Raw genomic sequence first — 18,528 nt, 5'->3', positions numbered from 1 at the left:
CCCAGTGTTCAGTGCACACTTTATTAAGAAACACGCACGCCTGCCATTGCTGTGGCTGAGGAAGCTGCCCCAGGCGGGGAGGGCACCGTGCCCACAGGCAGGGCAGTGGGACTAGGGGTTGAGCCATGGGTGCTGCAGGCAGTCGGAAGCGCTGGCGCGCTTCTCAGGAAGGTACTCCATCATGGGCAGCAGGAAGGCGCTGAACTGCGTGGCCTGCTCCAGCGGCCACTCGTACTTCTCCATGAGCACCTCGTATAGGCCCCAGTGCTTGAGGTTGTGGATGTGCCGCAGCTCTCCTGCAGGTCGGTGACCGGGTGGTGTTGGCCTATGGCCCCAGGCCCTGGCCACCTGCGTCAGCCTGTCCCGTCTTCCCGCGCACCCACGCACCCCACCTCTCCTATTGAAGAACTCCCGGGAATAGCGTCCAGAGAGGGCGAAGGCAGGGGGGATATCACCCAGGAGCTCCACGATGTGCGCAATGTGGTCTGTGCCGCAGAGGGAGCGGGTATGTGAGTCGTTGGGCATCGGGTAGGTGCTCCCGGCCCCGGCCCTGGCCCACCTCCCTACCCTCGTCACGGCTGTAGTCTTCTCCAGAGTGGGGCTCAAACAGGTAGTCACCAGTGGCCAGCTCGAAGGCCTGTGAGAAGAGAGGTGACGTTGCAGCTGGCATGAGGTGGCCTGGTTCTGGGGCATCTTGGTGCCCGCATACCATGCAGGCCGTGCTCCAGATGTCTGCTGGTGGCCCATACTCAGCGCCGATCAGCACCTCCACAGCTCGGTACTGCCGTGTCTGGATGTCCTCCGTGAAGTGCTTGTGCTGGAGGCAAGGGGAGCCCTGGGGACAGGAGCCAGCCCCAACCCTGCCCTGCCTCCCCAGTGCCCCTGCCCCTGCCCCTGCCCCTTTCCAAGCTGGTTGGAAGGGGCCTCAGCTCTTTGGAGGGGACACCCTGGCTACACCAGCGGGCCCGCTCCCCGCAGGCCTCCCCAAGGGGCTCGTACCACCCAGCAGGCGTTGCCCAGGTCTGCGATCTTGACCTTGATCTTATCTGCATTCTGGGGCTCCAGGGGGTTTACTAGGAGGTTCGAGGCACCAAAGGGTGCTGCGGGAGGAAGGGGCAGAGGTGTTGGACGGCCTGGCTCCTCTGGCCTGCTGCCTGCACCCATCCCCGCCCATGACACTTACCGCTGGGTGACAGGAGGCCCCCAGTCTCGCGCTGGTTGGATGAGCCCGAAAGGATGGAGCAGGAGGCCGCGGAGAACAGAGAGCCTGAGAAGCCTGAAGTCTGCGAGCTAGGGCTGAGGCTGCGGTGGCCTCCAAGAGCAGGGGAGGAGGAGGCCGGGGAGGTGTTGACCAGGGCGCCCCCAGGGTGGCAGCCTGAGGAGGAGGTGGAGCCGCTGCCCGCCTCGAGTGTCAAGCTGGAGTCTGGGGAGATGGGGCAGAGGTCCATGTGAGCAGCAGCCTGCACGTGCACTCACTGGCGGCGCGGCACCCCCGCCTGCCCCTCACCGTCGGCCTGGCCTGTGGCCTCCATGGCCTCCAGCCGCTGCAGGTCCCGCAGCCGCTCCTCCAGCAGCCGCTTCTGCTGCTTCCGTTTGCGCCTCATCTTCTTCCGCTTGTTTTTTGACAGTTTGCCAGTCTGCCACCAGAATCTTGGTCATCCCCGGGGCTGCTGCCACCTGGTCCTGCCATCTGGCAGTGGGAGTTCCCTAACCAGGTCTGGCCCTGGGCGCACATGGGATGCCACCGCCCTGTGGCCCAGCCCTCGGCCCATCTCAGCCAGCATGGGGTGTTCCCTGTTCCCTCCCGGCCCCAGCTGAGGCAGCCTGAAGTAGCAGGGGGGGACGTGTGACCCAGCCTGTGTATCTCGCTCATCAGGGCCACCCAGGCTTTTGGAAGTTACCACTGTTGGGGTGCAGTGAGTGTGGCTGAGGAGATGTGGAGAAGGAGGGGTGCCCCAACTTACCAGGACCTCCTGGGGGGCAGTGCTGACTGGGTGCAGTGGGGTGGGGAGAGAGAGGAGTGGAGATCAGGCGGGCCCTGAGGCCCCACAGTACAGCGCGGCCCTACTGCTCTTCCCGGTACCTGTGGAGCGGGATGGTGGCGGGGCCCCTGACTGCTGCCACTCAGTGGCTTCAGTTGCCAGGCGTCTGATGTAGGTGTCGCCCACGCACAGCAGGATGTTCTCGGGCTTGATGTCCGTGTGGATGATCTTGCACTTGGTGTGCAGGTAGTCTAGGCCATGCAGCACCTGGATACGGCCACGTCTGAGCTGCCGAAGGCCCTGCCCAGGTTAGGCCAGGTGGGCCGAGCAGCCCGGGAGGGGCGCTCACCTGCCTCACGATGCTCTTCACGCAGGGCACAGGCAGGCCTTGGTAGTTGGACTTGATGATCCACTTGAGGAGCTGGTGGCCCAGGACCTCCAGCACCATGCACACGTCTGGGCATGGAGTGAAGGGTGCATAGCTGGGGCTTGGGCAGTGCAGAGGTACGGAAGCAGGCTCGCCAGAGGCTGCCCTAGTGGCCACCATTCTCCCAGGGTGTCACAGTGTCATGACACCATCAGGTGCCTCCCACCATCGGGTGTACAACCAGTTTGAGAGGCCCTGTCCACTCTAGTGCTCTCCTTGGTCCCAGTGACACCCCCCCACACATCCCCGCAGCCACCCACTCCCCACCCCCCACACGCATGGAAACCCGGATGTCCAAAGGGTCGGATTGGCTCCTGGACTGCGCAGTTCAAGCAGAGGCACCGGAAGCTAAGAAGGGGAAGCCAGCCCCTTCCCACTGTACCCGCTACCCAGCCTGCCAAGGATACGGACTCCATTGACCCCTGAGATCCGGAAGTCATCTATGAGCTGAACGATGGTCTCCCTTTTGGGGTCACTGGGGTCGCTGTCCCGAACCTGGAAGCCAGGTGGCCGCAGATGGTCCAGTCTACCCTTCAGTGCCCCCCAAGCGCCAGTGGCTGTGCTCGCCCGCACCTCTGGTGCCCCCCTAGGCACCCCGCCCCTCCTTAGCTGAGCCCCAAGCACCCTGTACCCACGCTGCCAGGCCCTGGGCGAGCAGCCCCAGGAGCCCAGAGCAGAGGGGAGGCGCCTCACACATTTCAGGAGCTTGATCTCATCCACAGCTGTCTCTGTGTAATGCCCTGCACTCTTCACCACTTTCAGGGCCACGAAGCGCTTGCGCCTGCAACAGCAAGACCCTCGTCATGCACCGGCTCTGGCTACACTTGGGGCTATGCCGGGGGCCTCAGCCAAGCCTGGGGCGGAAGCGCAGCTAGTGCTGGGCCTTAGGGACTGGGGGCCACTCACTGGATGTCCCAACAGAGCCACACGGTGGAGAAGTGGCCCCAGCCCAACTTGCGCACCACGTGGTAGCGCCCATTGAACAGGTCACCGATCTTCACTGGGTAGTAGCCACCTGCGGAAGCGAGCTGACAGACCAAGTGCATCTCCCCCTGCCCCAGCCAGCCAGCCAGCCAGCCGGCCCTGCCAGCTGTCTGGCCCGTGCGGGCCTGGCCTCCGGGCACCCACTGCCTCCCGGGATGCCCGAGCCCCTGAGATACCAGTCTGGCTCTGCGAGCCCAACCCAGGCCTCACCCTTGCAGTAGTCCTTGGGGTCTTCCTGTTCCTCGTTGTCAGAGCCCAGCAGCCCCGGCAGCATCTGTGGCGCTGGCATGGCTGGGGCCAACTCGGAGCCTGAGGACTCAGGCCCGCAGGAGGTCTGCGAGCTGTGGGCAAGGTAGGGTGGGTAGCCAGTGAGCATGTGATGTGCCGAAGACCCCGGGCGCCTAGCCGAGCCCTACCTGCTGCTGCTGCCGCCACTGTCAGCACCACCACTGCCCCCTGTGCTGGCGCTCATCCCGGCCTCGGCCCACAGCTCCGGCGCCCCGGGGAAGCAGCTCCTGTGGGGCCCTGTGGTGGCCTGCACATTTATAGCCTTGGCCGCTGATCTCACCCGCCTTTATAAATAGCTTCCCAGCTGCTCGGCTGTGGGCAAGGTATGCACTCGGGGAGGGGGCGGTGCAGCGACAGGACGGTGGCCAGAGCTGGGCCCCTAGGCTCAGGCCCCGATGCACTCTGGGACAGCCGGCGGTCACTTGGGCCCCAGGCTGAGTCCCCACACTTTCGGACCGAGCGAGGGGCACCTAGAGGAGGGTGAAGCACTCCCAAGCGCCTGCATACAGGTCTGACTGCAGGGACCTCCCGTGATGGTGCGGTTGACATGTGACCAGGTCCTCAAGCTGAGTGCTGCCCCCCATGCTGCAAGGCTGCATTTTGGACCATACGGGACATTCTCGGACTTCTCACTTGGCCCCTGTGGGCATCCTCGTGGGGCTGAGCCCTGGCTGCTACCAGCTGTTCCCTGAGACGGGGGTGGGGGCTCCAGTGTCTCCCAATTGTGCCGCAGGGGCCCTGGCTGGGTGGCGCCTAGGCGAGAGTCAGGAGCAACTCGTGCCCCACTGGAGTGCCAGGCCCTTCTGGGACCCTGCTGTGGCGCCTGGCACAGCCTCCCTCCCAGCCCCCTGCTTGCTCTGGGCCACCGCTCCTGCTGTGTTCCCATCTGTACCAACATTTGCCGGGTGCCCCCTGGCAGCCACGTCCCCCACAGACACTGCCTGTCAGCTGGGTGAAACGGAGACTGCAGCCTCAAGGCTGGACACACCCAGGACAGCCAGGGCACAGCTGGGGCCCGGGCCTGTACATAGGCAATGCAGAGGGACACAGGGGCCTGCCCCACATCTGTGGGTGCCAGTGAGGGGTTCCAACAAGGCTGGGAAGTTGTCACTCTTGCTGCTTAGGAAGGTCATCCTGGGCAGGCGTTATGGTGCATACCTGTCATCCAGCACTCAGGAAGCTGAGGCAGGAGGATCGTTGTGTGTTCGAGGCCAGCTTGGGCTAAAAAGTGAGCTCAAGGCCAGCCTGAACTGCATAGCGAGACCCTGTCTCAAGACCAAAAAAAAAGTCTATCCTGGCTCTTCTCACTATCCTGGCTCTTCTCAAAGGGAAAGGGGGAAGGGCAGGGCTGAGGCAGTTGGGAACCACTGGGAGGTGGAAGTGAGCTGTGAGGGACTGGGGATTGGGCTTTTTCAAAAAAGACACCTTTATGTTTTATTTCAGCAAGCAAATAAATACAGTGGGCGAGGGGTTGGGAAGTCATAAGTTAGAAACAAGCCCGGTGAGGTGGCTCCTCTCTGGCACCCTGGCTCCGTCCTGCGGTGGAAGCAACTCAAGGCCTCAGCAGGTCCTGCTTTCCAGCAGCTCATAGGTCGGTCACCTTGTTCTCCACCAGGGCGGCGATCTGCTGCAGGCGGCAGGCCAGCTGCATCTTCTGACCCATGGGGTCCTCCTCCAGGGCACTGATGATCTGCCGGGTGACCAGAGCACCCTCGAGCCTGTTGCTGTCCACCGGCAGGAACACCGGCTCCACTCCATCTCAGCAGGGCCCCCGTCCACCCTCAGCGAGGACGGGATCCACCCCCCCAGGACCATCTTGGCTTGTCCTCTGCCCCACCCCCTGGACACCTAGGCCTCACCTGGTCATAATACCTATGGATGTGGTTGTACAGTTCCTGTAGAGCCTCCAGGCAGTGGGGAGCGGAGGTATAGTTCTGGGGACAGCATGTGGGCAAAAGTTACCTCCAGCCCAGGCCATGCACCCCGTGGGCCCCCCAGGCTCTGCTGGTGAATCCCCCCAGAGGTGAAGGGTCACGCCTCGCCTCACCCCGGAGAGCTCAGCCAGAGCTGAATTCATCTCCTGGTAGCTGGCTGGCGAGCTGCGGCGGATGTCTGCGTAGTATCTGCAGGAGCCTAGAGTTAGGGGCAGGCAGCCTGGCCCCCCAGCCCTGCCGCCTCCGCCACCTACTTCTCCACCATCTGCTTGTAGCGAGGGATTTCACGGGCGTAGAGCAGCTTATTCACTGGGGAGTCCTGGTGGAGAGGTGCCAGCATGAGTGGGAAGCGGGGCAGCCACCTTGGCCCTCCAGGCTGCCCCAAAGCCTTTGCCCCCTGCTGGCCTGCGGGTGCCCGGCCCTGCCCTCACCCGGCCCACTTTGTGCTCCGAGATGGTGCAGGCATCGATGAAAGTCTGCGCAATGACGGCCAGGATGGCATCCACATTGTCTGACACGTGCATGTCGAAGACGAGCTGTGGGTTCTTCAGGGCATTCACCCAGAATCGCAACAGCAGACTGGGGACACAGGCCAGGTGCGGGGTGAAGCCCAGACCACCCCTGGCAGGCAGAGTCTGCGCCCCGAGGACAGGCAGAGTCTGCCGGGAAGGCACCTGTTGGTCTTCCAGATGTGTAGGGTCTCCGGGTCCTCGATGTTGTGCTTCTCTGCCAGCTCATCTAGGAAGTCGAACAGGTACTTGATGGCGAGGGGCACTGGCCGGTTCACGCTGAGAATGGCCTGGAAGGTGTCGTCTACAAACTTCTGCAGCGTGCCCTGCGGGGTGACGGCACGAGGTGAGCGGCCCGCTCTCTGCCCCAGCTCGGTGGGCTCCGGGCACACTGACCTTCATGGAGAGCAGGCGGGTGAGGTAGATTTCCGGAATGGCCTTGGCTCGAGCCCGTTCCCGCTCCCGCTCCCGCTCCCGCTCCCGGAAGCTGCCACGTCGTGCCTTGGCCCCTTCTGGCTCCTCGGCCTTCACCAGGTGCCACAGGTGCACCCCGCCCTCCTCACCGTCCTCCAGGATGGGGATGTCTGGGGGCGCAGAGGCTTGGCCTCAGTCCTGCCCTACCCCAGCCTGTGCCACAGGCCAGGCAAGGAGGACAGAGATGGGAGGAGGCAGGCGGAGGGGCAGCAAGGCAGAGGGCAGGGATGGGGCCCCTGCCCGGTGCAGCCAGCCACGTAAGACTCACTCTCCCCTGAGGGGCAGCCCTGTGCCAGGCTCTGGGAGACAGTGCCGCCGTTGTGCAGCTGAGGAATGAGCCCCACAGTTGCGCCATCGGGGACCTGGTGGGGCAGGGATGAAGGAGGCCCTTCGCTGGGGCTGCCTGCTCTGGGAGCCCGTGTGGGCTGGTCACCCCGCCCCGCCCCGCCCCGCCCTGTCTCTGCCGGCCGGCACCTTGTAGTGCTGCAGAGTGTTGAGTCTCTTCCAGTGGTTCTGAGTCACCGAGGTCAAATCCTCATCTGACAGGGTCAGGTGACCGGCCAGACCTGAGCGCCACTCTGGAGGGACCAGTGCAAGCCCATCAGGCCGAGCCCCCTGCAGGTGCCAGGCGGGAGCTGGACGGACTGGCTCTCTCACCAAGGTCGAGGGCGTGCACCGAGGGCCTCTGCGAGAAGGGGGTGCCCCTGTAGACTTGGTCCAGCACCTTCTCCTTGACCTGGGTGATGGTGTCCGTGTCGAGCACCCGGGCCGGCACATGCTGCAGCTCACCACCACCTGCGGCCCCGCCAGCCCCGGACCCCACCAGCACCATCAGCGTCAGAGGCCTGAACTCCACATCCTCCCGCAGCAGGTGGCTGTCATTCAGGGTCCTTTTCGCCTTGCCCGTCACGGCATCTACGGGGCCCTTGTCTACCTGGTACTGGATGGCACGGAAGAGCATGTACAGCGGCTCACCAGCCACTTCCTGCAACCACCAAGGTGTGCCACAGTTGGCCATGGGGCCATGTGCCAGGGAGGCCCAGCCCGGGCATGGCAGTAGTACAGGGTGCAGGCGAGGACCGACTGGGACAGCCAGCCTGTGCTGGCCCTGGGGCTGGGACCCGAGCTCTCCCCACCTCTGTCTGCCATCCAGACGGGAAAGGGCCTCCCAGCGGGCCTACTGGACAGAGGCAGGCTCTGGGGACCTGTGGAGGCCCCCCAGGGTAACTTGTGCATGTGCTGGGGAGGCCAAGGCAGGCCACTCCCAAGTGCTGGGAGGGCGGGCTGGTGCCACCCAGAATGCCCCTCACCCTCAGGAAGGCGTAGAGACAGATGGACAGCCAGTTGGTGAGTAGCTTTTCCACCATGGTTTCTGTCCTGTGGGGAAGAGGCCCCAGGTCCTTGGTCAGGGTGCCCCTTCATCCCACTTCCCCCCAGGGGCTCCTGGTCCACACCCCAGGGCAGAGCCCACCCAGAGTGTAGTGGGTGTAAGTCTGCCCAGGGCCAGGCCAACCTGCGCAGCATGAGCTTGGGGTTCTTGCGCACATAATGGGCTGCCAGGTCCCCGAGCAAAGTCTTCATGATGTCGGTCAAGTACTCCAGCTTGCCGTGCAGTGCCAGGGACAGCAGCGAAGCCACATGGCAGCGATCCCTCTGGGAGAAGCTGGGCTGCTCCTCCAGGGTGTGGATGAGCTGGGCAGGGAGAGGGTGCTCACCCCAGGAGGCCCATGTGACACCCTGCTCTTGTGCCCCTGCCCCTAGCATGGCAAGACCACCCCTCCCCACGTGCCCTGCCCACCCCAGCACCACTTGGGCCTCACTGTGAGGAGGAAGAGCTTGCTGTTGAGCAGGTTGGAGAGCTGGGTGAGGCCCTGGCACACAGTGGCGCGGCGGCCCTCTTCCCCGGGCCCTTCAAGCTTGGGCTGCAGCGGGCAGCCACCATGGCCCGGGAAGAAGGCACGCTCAGCGTACGTGCGGTAGTCCAGGAAGGGGATCCCGCTGGCCTCCAGGTCACTGCTGAGGTCCGTCATCTCGGTCATCAGGTCTGTGGCCAGGAGCCACTGAGATGTGGGCCCAGGACCGGCAGGCCCTGTGCCGCACGCATGTACGCACGCAGGCGCACCCACCCCCCCACGCCCCCCCCCACACCTGTGAACTCCTTCCGGCACTGGTCACCCACGCCTGTCTCTAGGTTCTCCAGCTGAACCAGCACCTTCTGGTAGTCCCGCAGGGCCTGCTTGCTCTTGTGCCTGCATGGGGCCCAGCGTCAGCCTCAGCCCAGGCCACCGGGGCCCCTTGCCCAGCCCCCAGGGAAGTCTGTACACAGGGAGCCCTCACCTGTACATGAGTGTGAGGAGGAGCACAGCGGCGATCAGCACAGCGGCGCCCATGCCCAGGCCCACCTGGGCCTCCACAGGGAAGGCGGGCAGTGCAGGCTCTGCCTCGTATAGGACAGGGCCCAGGGCCAGGCGCACGTTGCCCATCTGTACCTGTGGGGGGAGGATCCTGAGCACAGGGAGCCTGCAGCATGCACCCTACCTGGCCACCAGCCGTCCTGACCGCATGCTCACCACAAACTGCGGCAGCGTGCTTGAGCCATTGGCCGCCTGCGGCGCGCGTGGTGGTGGCTCACAGTACAGGTGTGTGAGTGTGAGCGTCTTCACCCGGCATTCGCCGTTGCCGATGTGCACGCGCACCTCCTCCTTGCTGATCCCCAGGTTGAGGCCCTCGCCCTGGACATGTGGGAAACCTGAGCTGCCATCGCGCCCCACCCCACAGCCCAAGTGCCCCAGCTGGCGGCGTGCTCACCTCCACGTCCAGGACGTGGCCCGGCTTGAGGCGGTAGGGGCGCGATGGCCCTTCGCGGCTGAGCGGGGCCAGGCGTGGGTTGGGCTGGTACTGGAAGTCCTGACCCCCGCTGGTGCTGGCAAAGTCCACATGCACGTTGTCCAGAGCGAAGAAGACCCGCTTTGGGTGGGCCCCGTCGGGCACAGCGGGGCTGCGGCACAGGAGGAGGCTGGACGAGTTGACGGAGCAGACGGTGGAGCACTGGGGGAAGTTCAGGCCAGTGAGCAGGGCTCGCTGTGCTGTGGTGTGGCCTGGGGACCACCCTGCTACCTGCTGGTGTGGCAAGGGACTCACCTGAAGCAAGCCCCCTGCAAGCTGAACACAAGCCTGGGGGTCTGCAGTTGGGGCCCCACAGCTCCTCCTGGGGTTCGGGTCCCCGAAAGCCTTCACTTCTGCCTCTGCCTCCAGCCACACGGACAGCAGGGGCTGCCACACAGCATCTAGGCCCGTGCCCCTCACACGGATCAGCCGCCCACCCCTGTGCCAGGATATAGGTTAGAGGGTGCGGGGAGGGCGGCAGCGGCCCGGCCCGGCCCCAGCATCCCCGGCTCAGGCTCCTCACCCTCGGAAGCTGACACTGGGCTCTGCTGCCAAGAGCCGTGGGTTGGCAGTGTATCGGAAGGGGCTGCTGAGCAGTTTGCGCTCGGCGTGGCCGAAGACCACAAGGACCGCTGCTTCTCCTGGCACAGCCTGGGGCATGGTGCGGCACACAATGGCCTCGGGACATGTGGGCTCCAGGCTGTGGGGCGGGAGGAGGATTTCTTCTCTGGGGCTCTCGGGCTGCTAGCCCAGTTCCCCTGGGATCAGGGGCAGAGACTGGAGTGGGCATGGCGCTGCTTCTCTGCGATCTGACAGAGGCCCACAGGAGGCATCCAGCACACGACAGCAGCCAGGCCTGGGCCACATGGGTGACAGCAGGGCTGGGTACTCACATGGGACAGGCTTGGCCACCCACGAAGGCACTGATGTTGCCTCCCGTCTGCAGGTGCTGCCCGTGGATGGTGAGCTGGGTGCCACCCGCCTGTGGGCCCCACCGGGGACTCAAGCTCAGCAGGACGGGGTCCTAGGGAACAGGGCAGGTGTGGCAGGTGTGTGGCCCCAGGGCTCTGCCACATGGGCTGCTTTCTGGTCTCTCAAATGTCAGGGCCACAGCTGAGTGTGTTCTCTTTCCGGAAACACTGTGTCCTGGTTGCATAGCCTGAATTCCCAGCCTCCTCCCACGTCCCCACCCCCCGACAGCTTGCTGCCCCACCCCCAAGCTTCAGCTTTGCCCTGCTACCCGTTTGCCTCCTTGGGGTGCTGCATGTGCCAGACAGAACTGCACCAACCCTGGCTCTCCCACCCCAGAAGTGTCCCTGGCAGGTGTCCAGGGCTCAGGCTGGCACCTGCAGGCATCCTTGCTCTCTCCAGCCCCTGCTCCTACAGGCAGCCCGGCCCATGACAAGTCCTGACAGCTTTGTGCCCGGACTGGCTCAGGTGCCCTCCTCCCTCCTGGACAGTCGCCGATGGCACTGTCTTTGCCGCTGCCACTTCCACTGCCCCCAGCCTGCTGTCCCCTGAGGTTGTGTGGCTGTCCTCCTGGGTCCACGGCAGTGCTTCCTTTTCCTCGGAGCCAGTGTGCTAGCCTCACTTCGGCCCCCGGCGGTCCTCCCCATACCCCCGCGCTAAGGACACCCAGGGTGGGCACTGACCTGGTAGGTGAAATGCTGGGCTGAGATGCCCGGTGGCCGGCTCTTGATGGCCACTTGCACGGGCCCCGTGGTGCCATTGGGGGCGGGGGGTGTCACACACACAACCCTGGGCAAGCCAAGGACCGTGGCTGCCCAAGCTGCTGTGAAGCCGCAGGCCTCCTGCCAGCCGTTGCCCGGAGCGGCTCCCTTTCCCCTCCCCTGCCTGGTTTCCTTTCGCGCTCTGACTCGGGGCCCCAAGCTTCTCGGCCACAGCCTCCCTTCTCCCTGGGTGGCCACCCACAGCGGCGTCCCCACCACCTCCATGGCCCGGGCACCTCACCGAGCGGAGGTGCGGTAGCGGGCAGGGTCGGGGCTGCAGGGAAGGCCAGCCACGCTCACGGCATCTTGCACATCAGCAAAGGTCCGGCCCAGGTTGGAGCCCAGGATAGTGAGGGCCAGGCCGCCCTCCGGAGGGCCGGTGAGGGGTTCAATCTGCAGCAGGCAAGGGTGGCGCGTGGGATCCCCCAACACACCCTGCTTTGCAGCGGGGCGCCTGGCCAGCCAAGCTGCCCGAGGCTGGGGGCCAAAAGCAGGGCTGGGGGTGGGTAGGACTGCGGGGAGGAGTGGGAAGCTGGGTCACGAGGGAGGGAGGGGGTGCTCACCGCCTCGATGCTGGGTGTGGGACACAGCAGCTGCACAGCCGCTGATGGGCACAGCGGCGCATAACGACAGCCAGGCTGGCTGTCGCCGCACCATAGGCAGCCCAGGCTCCCGTTGGCCGCCTGGCAGTGGCTGCAGTCAGGGTGGCCCACAGCGCAGTCGTACAGGGTCACTGGGTAGGGTCAGGCGGCACGGTGAAGCCCTGCCCCTGCAAGCCAAGGCCCTTCCCCCGCCTGCCAGCCTCCCCCAACTCACCATGAAGACTGCGGGCATTGTCCAGCCGCTGGGTCTCCCCCCGGGTGACGTAGATGGGCACCGGGAGCTCCCACTGGGATGTGGAGGGGTAGAACTGTGGGTGGAGGACAAGGTCAGGCTTGACTCCCACTTGGGGCACAGCTAGAATGGGTGTGATTGTTCCCACCCAACCCAGAGCCTAGGGACAGAAGCCAGGGGCACTGTGTTCCTGCCATGCGCTGGAGCCTGGCACGGAGCAGGGGGATAAGGCATTGGGAAAAGCAAGGGGGCCAGAGGGCTGCAGAAGGTGCCTGGCGGTGGCAGGTGAGGCTGCCAGCAGCTGCACACCTGCTGGGCCTGGCAGTGAATGAGACCTGCACCCCCGTCCTTGTCCCTGTCCCCGGCTGTCTCCTGCAGGAAGGCAGGCAACCTCTGCAGCTCTCCTGGCAGCTCCAGCCAGCAGTTGTAGGAGGCAGGCAGGCCCTGGTGAGAAGGGGGACACTGTTAGCCCCCTGGACATGTCACATCCCCATTGTCCTGGACACCTGCCCACCTGATCACTCACTCGGAAGTATTGAAGGTTTCTCACGTGCAGGGCTAGATGGATGTCCCAGCCCACGGGCACCAAGTGAGGTCCTGCCAGAGCATCTACCTGGGGACAGGTCTCCGGGCCACGTGCCTGGATGTCCTCCTAGAGAATGAGAGCTTTGACCCTGTGGCACTCCAGGGGCCTGCGCCCAGATACTCAGCCTGTTGTGTGGTGCCAGCAGGGGCGGCCATGGAGGGCTGGGCACACCCACCTCCTGGGAACTGTAGACTGTCCTCTCCCCCTCCGGGCAGTGCTCTCCGTGCACACAGCGGCTGCTCTGGGGACACCAGTGGCACCGCCAGGGGCCGCCCACACAGGCGTGGCACCTGCAGAGGCAAGGGTGTGCTTAAGCAGGGCACTGTTGAGGTCTCTAACCCCACCCAGCAGGAGCCAGGCCCCAGGGACTCACGGGGCAGCCACCTCCAGGGCCTGGACAGTGCTGCAGTCATAGAAGGAGAAGTTGGTGGTGGCCACAGCCACGTCCTCAAACATCAGGGCCAGGGGCAGGGTGACGTGGTCTGGGAGAGGACAGTGGTGGCAGAACAGCTCATGCATCTCCTACCCCCTCCGGCTCTGCCCTTGGCCTCTCCGCGGGGAGAGCAGGCCTGCTCACCTGTGCCGGGAGGGTTACGTGGCACCTGGTCTTGGGGAGGGGTGACACAGGCCACATGGGGACCGTGCACGTGAGCCAAGCTGTCATAGTCCCCAAAGGCACAGTGGAAGTATTCATCCTCAGCCAGGGTGGGCAGCCAAGGGACAGACAGGGTGACCTGGGACACACACAAGGGCCGCAGGGAGACAGGGCTGAGTGGAGTGTGGTAGTGTCCGTGAGCGGCACACGGGGGCAGAGGCCCTACCTGGCCCTGCTCCTGGCGGGGCTGCTGGGCGGGCTGCAGGCTCTGAATGCAGAGACAGCGGCTGGTCTCCTCGTAGCTCCAGAGCCACTGGCGCGGCTGGGCCGCCCGCTTGCACTGGCCCTTCTGGGTGCACCTGTGGGCAGGGCCCCTGGGGTCACCCTGTGGATCTCAGGCTCCCTGGGGGGCTCCCAGTAGGGAGAGTAAAAGGGACTTGCTGAAAGGAGGTCCCCTCCTCCTAGGAGGAGTACCTAGGTGGAGCACCAGCCTGCAGAGGCGCCAGCTGGATTCGCCCCCAGAGCGGTGGGCGGACTGAGGAGAGGGCCACAGCCTGGGTGGCTATTTTGGAGTGCAGGCCCCGCCAGGGGCAGGCTCATGCTCACCTGCCCTGCAGGACGCACCAGCCGCACAGTGGGTCCCGGGCCTGGAGGCAGCTGAGGCAGTCAGGGAACTGGGGGCAGGTTGCCACAGGGACCCGGGCCACCTGGAAGGAAGGACGGGGTCACAGGGACTTGGGGAATGGGCACAGGCCCAGCCCCCAGGCCCAGGTGGCCCTCACCTGTTGGGTGGTCAGGACATAGAGGTGACTGCCACTGCTGTCCACCAGCAGGTCAGGGCTGATGGCCACACCTGGGGGCCCCACTTGCTGGGAGTGGTACACCTGGCCTTGGGAGCTATTGACAAAGACCTGGGCAGAGCACAGGGACAGGGCTGGGCCATCCTGCCAATCCTCTGACAGAGGCTCCCTGTGCCCCCAGAGCCAGCTCCCCTTCCTGCTGGGCCATCTAGGTAGGGACATGCCAACCTCGTACTGGGCACTGGGGAGCTGTAACAGGGCCACCCCAGGGCTCCGGGAGGTACAGAGGGGTAGGCAGGTGACCCTCACCCACCTTGACTATCGGCTGTCGTTGTTCAGAGAAGGCAAGGCCATCTTAGGAGGTGCCCGGGCAGTTACCCTAAGTCACCCAGGGGGCAAGCAGAGCAGGAGGGGACACCTTCCAGGTGTCAGGGTGCGAGAGGCAGAAGTGGAGGGACAAGTGGAGGCCACACAAGGGCACTCCTTGGCCAGGCCCTTACCTTATGCAGCTGGCCCTGGGTGTCCCCCAGGAAGGCGATGGTGTGCCCCTCGCTCTGGAGGGCCGCCACGGCACTCACGGGCTGCCTGAGCTGCAGCAGTGGCCGGGCCTCCAGGGGCTTGCGGCTAGCAATGGGGCTGGGGGTGTGCTCATCCCCACAGGGGTACGACTCAGGCGAGTCCTAGATGACAAGGACAGGACAGAGCAGCTGGAGCCCTGCTGTGACAAGCCAGCCGAGAGGCCAGCAGGCCTTCACTGCAGAGAACAGCCCCGCCCCGGGCCATGAGCACCTCATGAGCATGTGGAAGCCTGACAGGACCACTCACCAACGGCAGAGTGACGCAGCGTGACGTGACACCGTACTCCACAGTGGCTTCCTCGGTGCCGCTGGGGCCCCGGCCACCCGCCGTGTAGCAGAGTCGTCGGGCGTGCTCCATGCTGCCGTCCAGCTCGGCCAGGGGAAAGACACACAGTGCTGTGCGTGCTTCGCTCATGCCAGCAGCAAATGCTCCCAGTAAGGTGCCCGGGGCGAGGAAGGCGGCCTGGATGAGGCCTTGGCCCTGGCACGCCAGGGGCACCTCCACATAGGAGTAGAGGTTGGCATCGCCCAGGCACACGCGGGCTATGTAGGAGCGGTACTCGGCCTGGGCCCGCGCACCGCGGCGGCGGAAAACGAAGTAGGCAAAGCGGGTGTCAGCAAAGGCTGCCACGTAGCTGTTGTTGTAGTCGGAGAAGTCACCCACCACAAGGCGGCCCAGGCCCTCGCTCGAGAAGGGCTGTGGCCCGGTCAGCTGACGGACGCTCAAGGGTGGCACTCCGGCAGACAGCTTGCCCGCCAGGCCCCTGGCCACCAGCAGGAGGTCTCGGTCAGGCAGGGACACCACCAGGCCCACTGTGGCCACCCCCGGGCTGTTGGCGGCCACAAACTGCCCATCCCCAGGGTCCTCGGCCTGGTACAGCACTGTGGCCACGTCCCCCAGGCGCCGCTTCTCACACACGCCCTGCCTCACCTGCCCGCAGGCCACCAGCTCCCGGGCCCTGCTGCTCACAAGCAGCAGCTGGTTGGCGTTGTTGGTGAGCCGGGCCTGCGGGCACTCGGCCGGGTCTCGGAAGGGCACACAGTCAGGACTGTCGACAATGGGGCCGGTGACAGCCATGCCCTCGAGCTGCAGCTCTGGGCTGAGCTGGAAGAGGCGGTTCACCGCGCCCACATAGAGCGTGCCCCGGCCTGGTGCCAGAGCCAGGTGGTTGAAGGTGGTGTTGGGGGCAGAGAAACGATGGCCCCCCGGGAAAGGCAACAATGGCTGTGGGGACAGCAGCAGCAGCAGCAGCGGTGGCAGCAGGAGGTGGAAGCCAAAGGGAGGCCAGGAAGCCATCACTGGGGCCTGGGGGAGGGACAGAAAGACGGGGTGGGGGCAGGGGGTGAGGGGGTGGAGAGACAGGCCAGAGAGACAGCAGGAGGACACAGAGGAGGACAGAAAGACGGACAAAGGACGTGTTTCAGGGCTGGGGAGAGTTGTGGGGGTGGGGCAGGACCCTAGATGAGTGACAGAGGGACACCCACAGCACAAGGGACAGGAAGGGAAAACCCACCTGGGCGCAGAGGAGCCCTCACCTGCTGGGACAGAGAGCCAGGGAGAGATACAGCCACAGCGGCCCCAAAGGCAGCAACAGACCCGTGGCCAGGGGCACGGCCCAGAGGGACTGGCAGGGGCGAGGTGGCAGTCTGGGCCTGGGTGTGGGGGCTTGCAGAAGCGGGGTGGGGAAGGGGTGAGCTGGGCCGTACCGCCTGGAGGGGATCGGAGAGTCCCAAGCCTCCAAAACAGGCCCCCCTGCCCCTGCACCTTGGGCACACCAGGTTCAGCCAGCCACTTGGAGGACACTTGGGGCAGATACGACCTTTGGTGGAGCCCTGGGAAGAAGGCAGGAGCTGGTGACAAGCCCTGAGTTGAGCTGGGGTCCTTGCAGCTGAGCGTGTGGGCATGTTCCAGCTGAGAGCTGCCCACTGCCAGTCCAGCCCCCGGCCAAGCCCCAGGAAGGCTCGGAGCCCTTATCTCAGGGACACAGCCAGGCGGGACCAGTACTTCCTCTGGACCGTGGGTATCTCGGAAGCAGCGCCGTGCTGAGGCTCCCCTGGCCTGGCCGTATCACTCCACCCATCCCCCTGGGGACATCTTCGGGGCTGTGGGGCCCAGACACTCACCAGCACAGAGGGGAGCAGCAGCGTGGTTTTCCGGGCAGTGTGGCGCAGCCTGGGCTCAGCTGCCCCGGGGCAGTGGTGACCGGCACAAGATGGCTGTGGAGGGCATTGTCCTGAGTGGGAGGGAGGCAGTCAAGGCTCAGCCCATTCATGTTGTCCTGGGGGAGGGGGCAAGGGCCTGGCGATCAGGCTCCCCCATAGCTGGCAGCTCTGTCCACAGTGGCCAGGCCAAGGCAGCCCTGCCTCCACCCCAACAATGTCCCCTCTGTCCGGAGAGCCCAGACCAGGGGCCCACTATCTGGTACTCGTGCCCCCACCCAGGGTTTTCGGGCCAGGGGGCTCCCTGCCACTCTCCGCCTCCAGGGAGACACCCCCTGTGATGTGGGGACAAAGGGACAGGGTTTCCTCCCCATCTGGCCGGCAGCTCCTGTGCCAGCCTGGCATGCTCCTCCCTGAGCAGCTCTGGGTCCCTCGGAAGGGCACGGCACAGACCTCAGAGCCCTCGCAGCCTTGGAGGCAGGCTGAGGTGCCAGTCCCACCCTCAATGCCCGCCTTTGTCCAGCCTGGGGCAGAGGAGGCGCGGACAAAGGCGGCCCCTGCAGAGGACCTTCTCCCTGACCCAGGCTGTCCCCACCCAGCCCTGCTCCCAGAGACTGGCAAAGTTGTGCCAGGTACGGCGTGGTGGTAGGGGAAAGGCACCAGGGCAGGAGCCCGTGGGAGGGACCCTTGCCTCACAGCACAGCTGGCTGCTGCCACCCACTCCCGGGGTCCTAGGTCCCCTCCTCGCTTGAAGTGTGGGGAGGGGGGAGGCGGCCTGCCGCTGGCTCCAAGCTGCCCTTAGAGGGCACCCTGGGGACACTAGGCTGGAGCTCAGAGCGCAGGGCCAGGCATGCTCTGCTTGGGGTCCTTGCTTCTTCTTGCTGTACGGCAGGCAGCATGGGCTCCAGCACGCCCTCCCAGGGCGAGGTGGCAGCGGTAGCTGGTAGCTGGCAGCTGGCTGGGCCGGTTGGGTGGCTGTGGGGGTGGGGAATTAGGCCGCCTCCTTACCCTGCTCCAGCGGGGGCTCAGGCTGCTTCTCAAATTTGGGGTCCCAAGCCACAGTGCTCCACTTCCTAGCGCCAGCACCGCCCCCTGGGAGACACCAAGCCCCCGAGCACCAGGAAGTTCCTGTGACAGGCTGCCAGTTTCCCCTCTGACGCCGGCTTCTTCCGGCCCTGGAGAGCCCCAGACCCTGCAGCCCGAACCCAGGCCAGCCCCGGCCTATGCCTACCTGGGTGGGACAGCTGGGCCAAGGAGCAGCTGGCAGAGTCCGGAGCAAGTCGCGCGGAGCTCAGCCTCCCTCCCGCGCGCAGTCACACCCAGCCCAACTCATCCTGCGGGCCCAGTCTGGCAGCCCGGCCCCTCCCACCTGCCCGTGCCCATAGCGCAGGGCTGGGCACGGCCATCCCTCGGTGGGTGAGGTGGAGGGCTGGCCAGAGACCCTAACTTTCCATGCAGTGCCCCCCAGGGTCACGAGTGGACTCGTGGCTGGCATCATCTAGACATAAAGTGTCATGTGAAGATGAGCAACCCAGGTCTCCGTGGGGAAACCGAGGCACAGAGGTTTGGAAACTTACACAAATAGCACAGCTAGTGAATGGCAGGGTTAAGAGTTGACCTGGGGTCCCTGGACTTCTGCTCCTGGCGGTCCTGAGGCAGGAGGGCAGATGGCGCCATGTCCGAGTGGTATGCAGGAAGCCGTCAGGATTTCTCCTGGCTGGGGCTTGGCACAGGGTGGGTGCCGAAGCAGCAATCATGGAG

At 65.3% G+C, this 18,528-nt stretch overlaps 2 protein-coding genes across 13 annotated transcripts; both read right to left on the bottom strand.

The window, feature by feature from the left end:
* Positions 1-2: 2 nt before the first annotated feature.
* Positions 3-4,265, bottom strand: Srpk3 (SRSF protein kinase 3). 2 transcript variants are annotated; one of them, XM_005414150.2, is made up of 15 exons: positions 3,810-4,265; positions 3,604-3,734; positions 3,316-3,424; positions 3,103-3,190; positions 2,817-2,904; positions 2,332-2,438; positions 2,084-2,249; positions 1,965-1,990; positions 1,508-1,637; positions 1,184-1,423; positions 1,000-1,100; positions 710-817; positions 568-637; positions 388-485; positions 3-296 (listed from the first exon to the last, which is right to left on the bottom strand). In XM_005414150.2, the coding sequence occupies exons 1-15, from the start codon at positions 3,863-3,865 to the stop codon at positions 180-182; spliced, it is 1,635 nt and encodes a 544-aa protein (XP_005414207.1). In that variant the 5' UTR covers positions 3,866-4,265; the 3' UTR covers positions 3-179. The 2 variants fall into 2 exon arrangements, with proteins under 2 accessions (XP_005414207.1, XP_005414206.1); XM_005414149.2 differs by having other exon boundaries at positions 393-485; positions 3,810-4,261.
* An 818-nt stretch (positions 4,266-5,083) lies between these two features.
* Positions 5,084-18,110, bottom strand: Plxnb3 (plexin B3). Of its 11 annotated transcripts, none has more exons than XM_013509683.1 (39): positions 17,999-18,071; positions 17,776-17,859; positions 16,732-16,841; positions 16,144-16,458; positions 14,855-15,913; positions 14,530-14,709; positions 14,343-14,354; positions 14,012-14,140; positions 13,836-13,936; positions 13,456-13,588; positions 13,212-13,368; positions 13,008-13,116; positions 12,810-12,924; positions 12,575-12,700; positions 12,358-12,492; positions 12,031-12,124; positions 11,778-11,947; positions 11,456-11,607; positions 11,137-11,242; positions 10,378-10,508; positions 10,008-10,184; positions 9,740-9,923; positions 9,407-9,646; positions 9,169-9,330; positions 8,936-9,087; positions 8,747-8,847; positions 8,419-8,642; positions 8,112-8,290; positions 7,909-7,975; positions 7,256-7,583; positions 7,073-7,176; positions 6,867-6,960; positions 6,521-6,708; positions 6,290-6,450; positions 6,047-6,194; positions 5,870-5,934; positions 5,729-5,804; positions 5,541-5,615; positions 5,084-5,371 (listed from the first exon to the last, which is right to left on the bottom strand). In XM_013509683.1, exons 5-39 carry the CDS (start codon positions 15,902-15,904, stop codon positions 5,267-5,269), a joined length of 5,730 nt encoding a protein of 1,909 aa, XP_013365137.1. In that variant the 5' UTR covers positions 15,905-15,913; positions 16,144-16,458; positions 16,732-16,841; positions 17,776-17,859; positions 17,999-18,071; the 3' UTR covers positions 5,084-5,266. The 11 variants fall into 11 exon arrangements, 10 of the variants coding, with proteins under 10 accessions (XP_013365137.1, XP_013365139.1, XP_013365140.1 ...); XM_013509685.1 differs by having other exon boundaries at positions 16,144-16,440; XM_013509686.1 differs by lacking the exon at positions 17,776-17,859 and having other exon boundaries at positions 7,256-7,538; positions 16,315-16,440; positions 17,999-18,107.
* Positions 18,111-18,528: the final 418 nt, after the last annotated feature.

Source organism: Chinchilla lanigera, unplaced genomic scaffold (genome assembly GCF_000276665.1).
Source record: "Chinchilla lanigera isolate Chin_1 unplaced genomic scaffold, ChiLan1.0 scaffold00179, whole genome shotgun sequence".
Lineage (NCBI taxonomy): Eukaryota > Metazoa > Chordata > Mammalia > Rodentia > Chinchillidae > Chinchilla > Chinchilla lanigera.
This window is presented reverse-complemented; position numbering and strand designations above follow the sequence as displayed.

Bases quoted from the DNA above. Each gene is read 5' to 3' on its own strand.
- Plxnb3 (XM_013509679.1), bottom strand. From the start codon at position 15,904: ATGGCTTCCTGGCCTCCCTTTGGCTTCCACCTCCTGCTGCCACCGCTG. The intron at 9,924-10,007 runs GTGAGGAGCCTG...ATCCTGGCACAG, and splicing joins CCCAGTGTCAGCTTCCGAGG to GGGTGGGCGGCTGATCCGTG. The intron at 5,372-5,540 runs GTGAGGCCTAGG...GTCACCCGGCAG, and splicing joins TCCATAGGTATTATGACCAG to ATCATCAGTGCCCTGGAGGA.
- Srpk3 (XM_005414149.2), bottom strand. From the start codon at position 3,865: ATGAGCGCCAGCACAGGGGGCAGTGGTGGTGCTGACAGTGGCGGCAGC. The intron at 1,424-1,507 runs GTGAGGGGCAGG...CCATCTCCCCAG, and splicing joins GGCCACAGGCCAGGCCGACG to ACTCCAGCTTGACACTCGAG. The intron at 818-999 runs GTACGAGCCCCT...CCTTGCCTCCAG, and splicing joins TGGGCAACGCCTGCTGGGTG to CACAAGCACTTCACGGAGGA.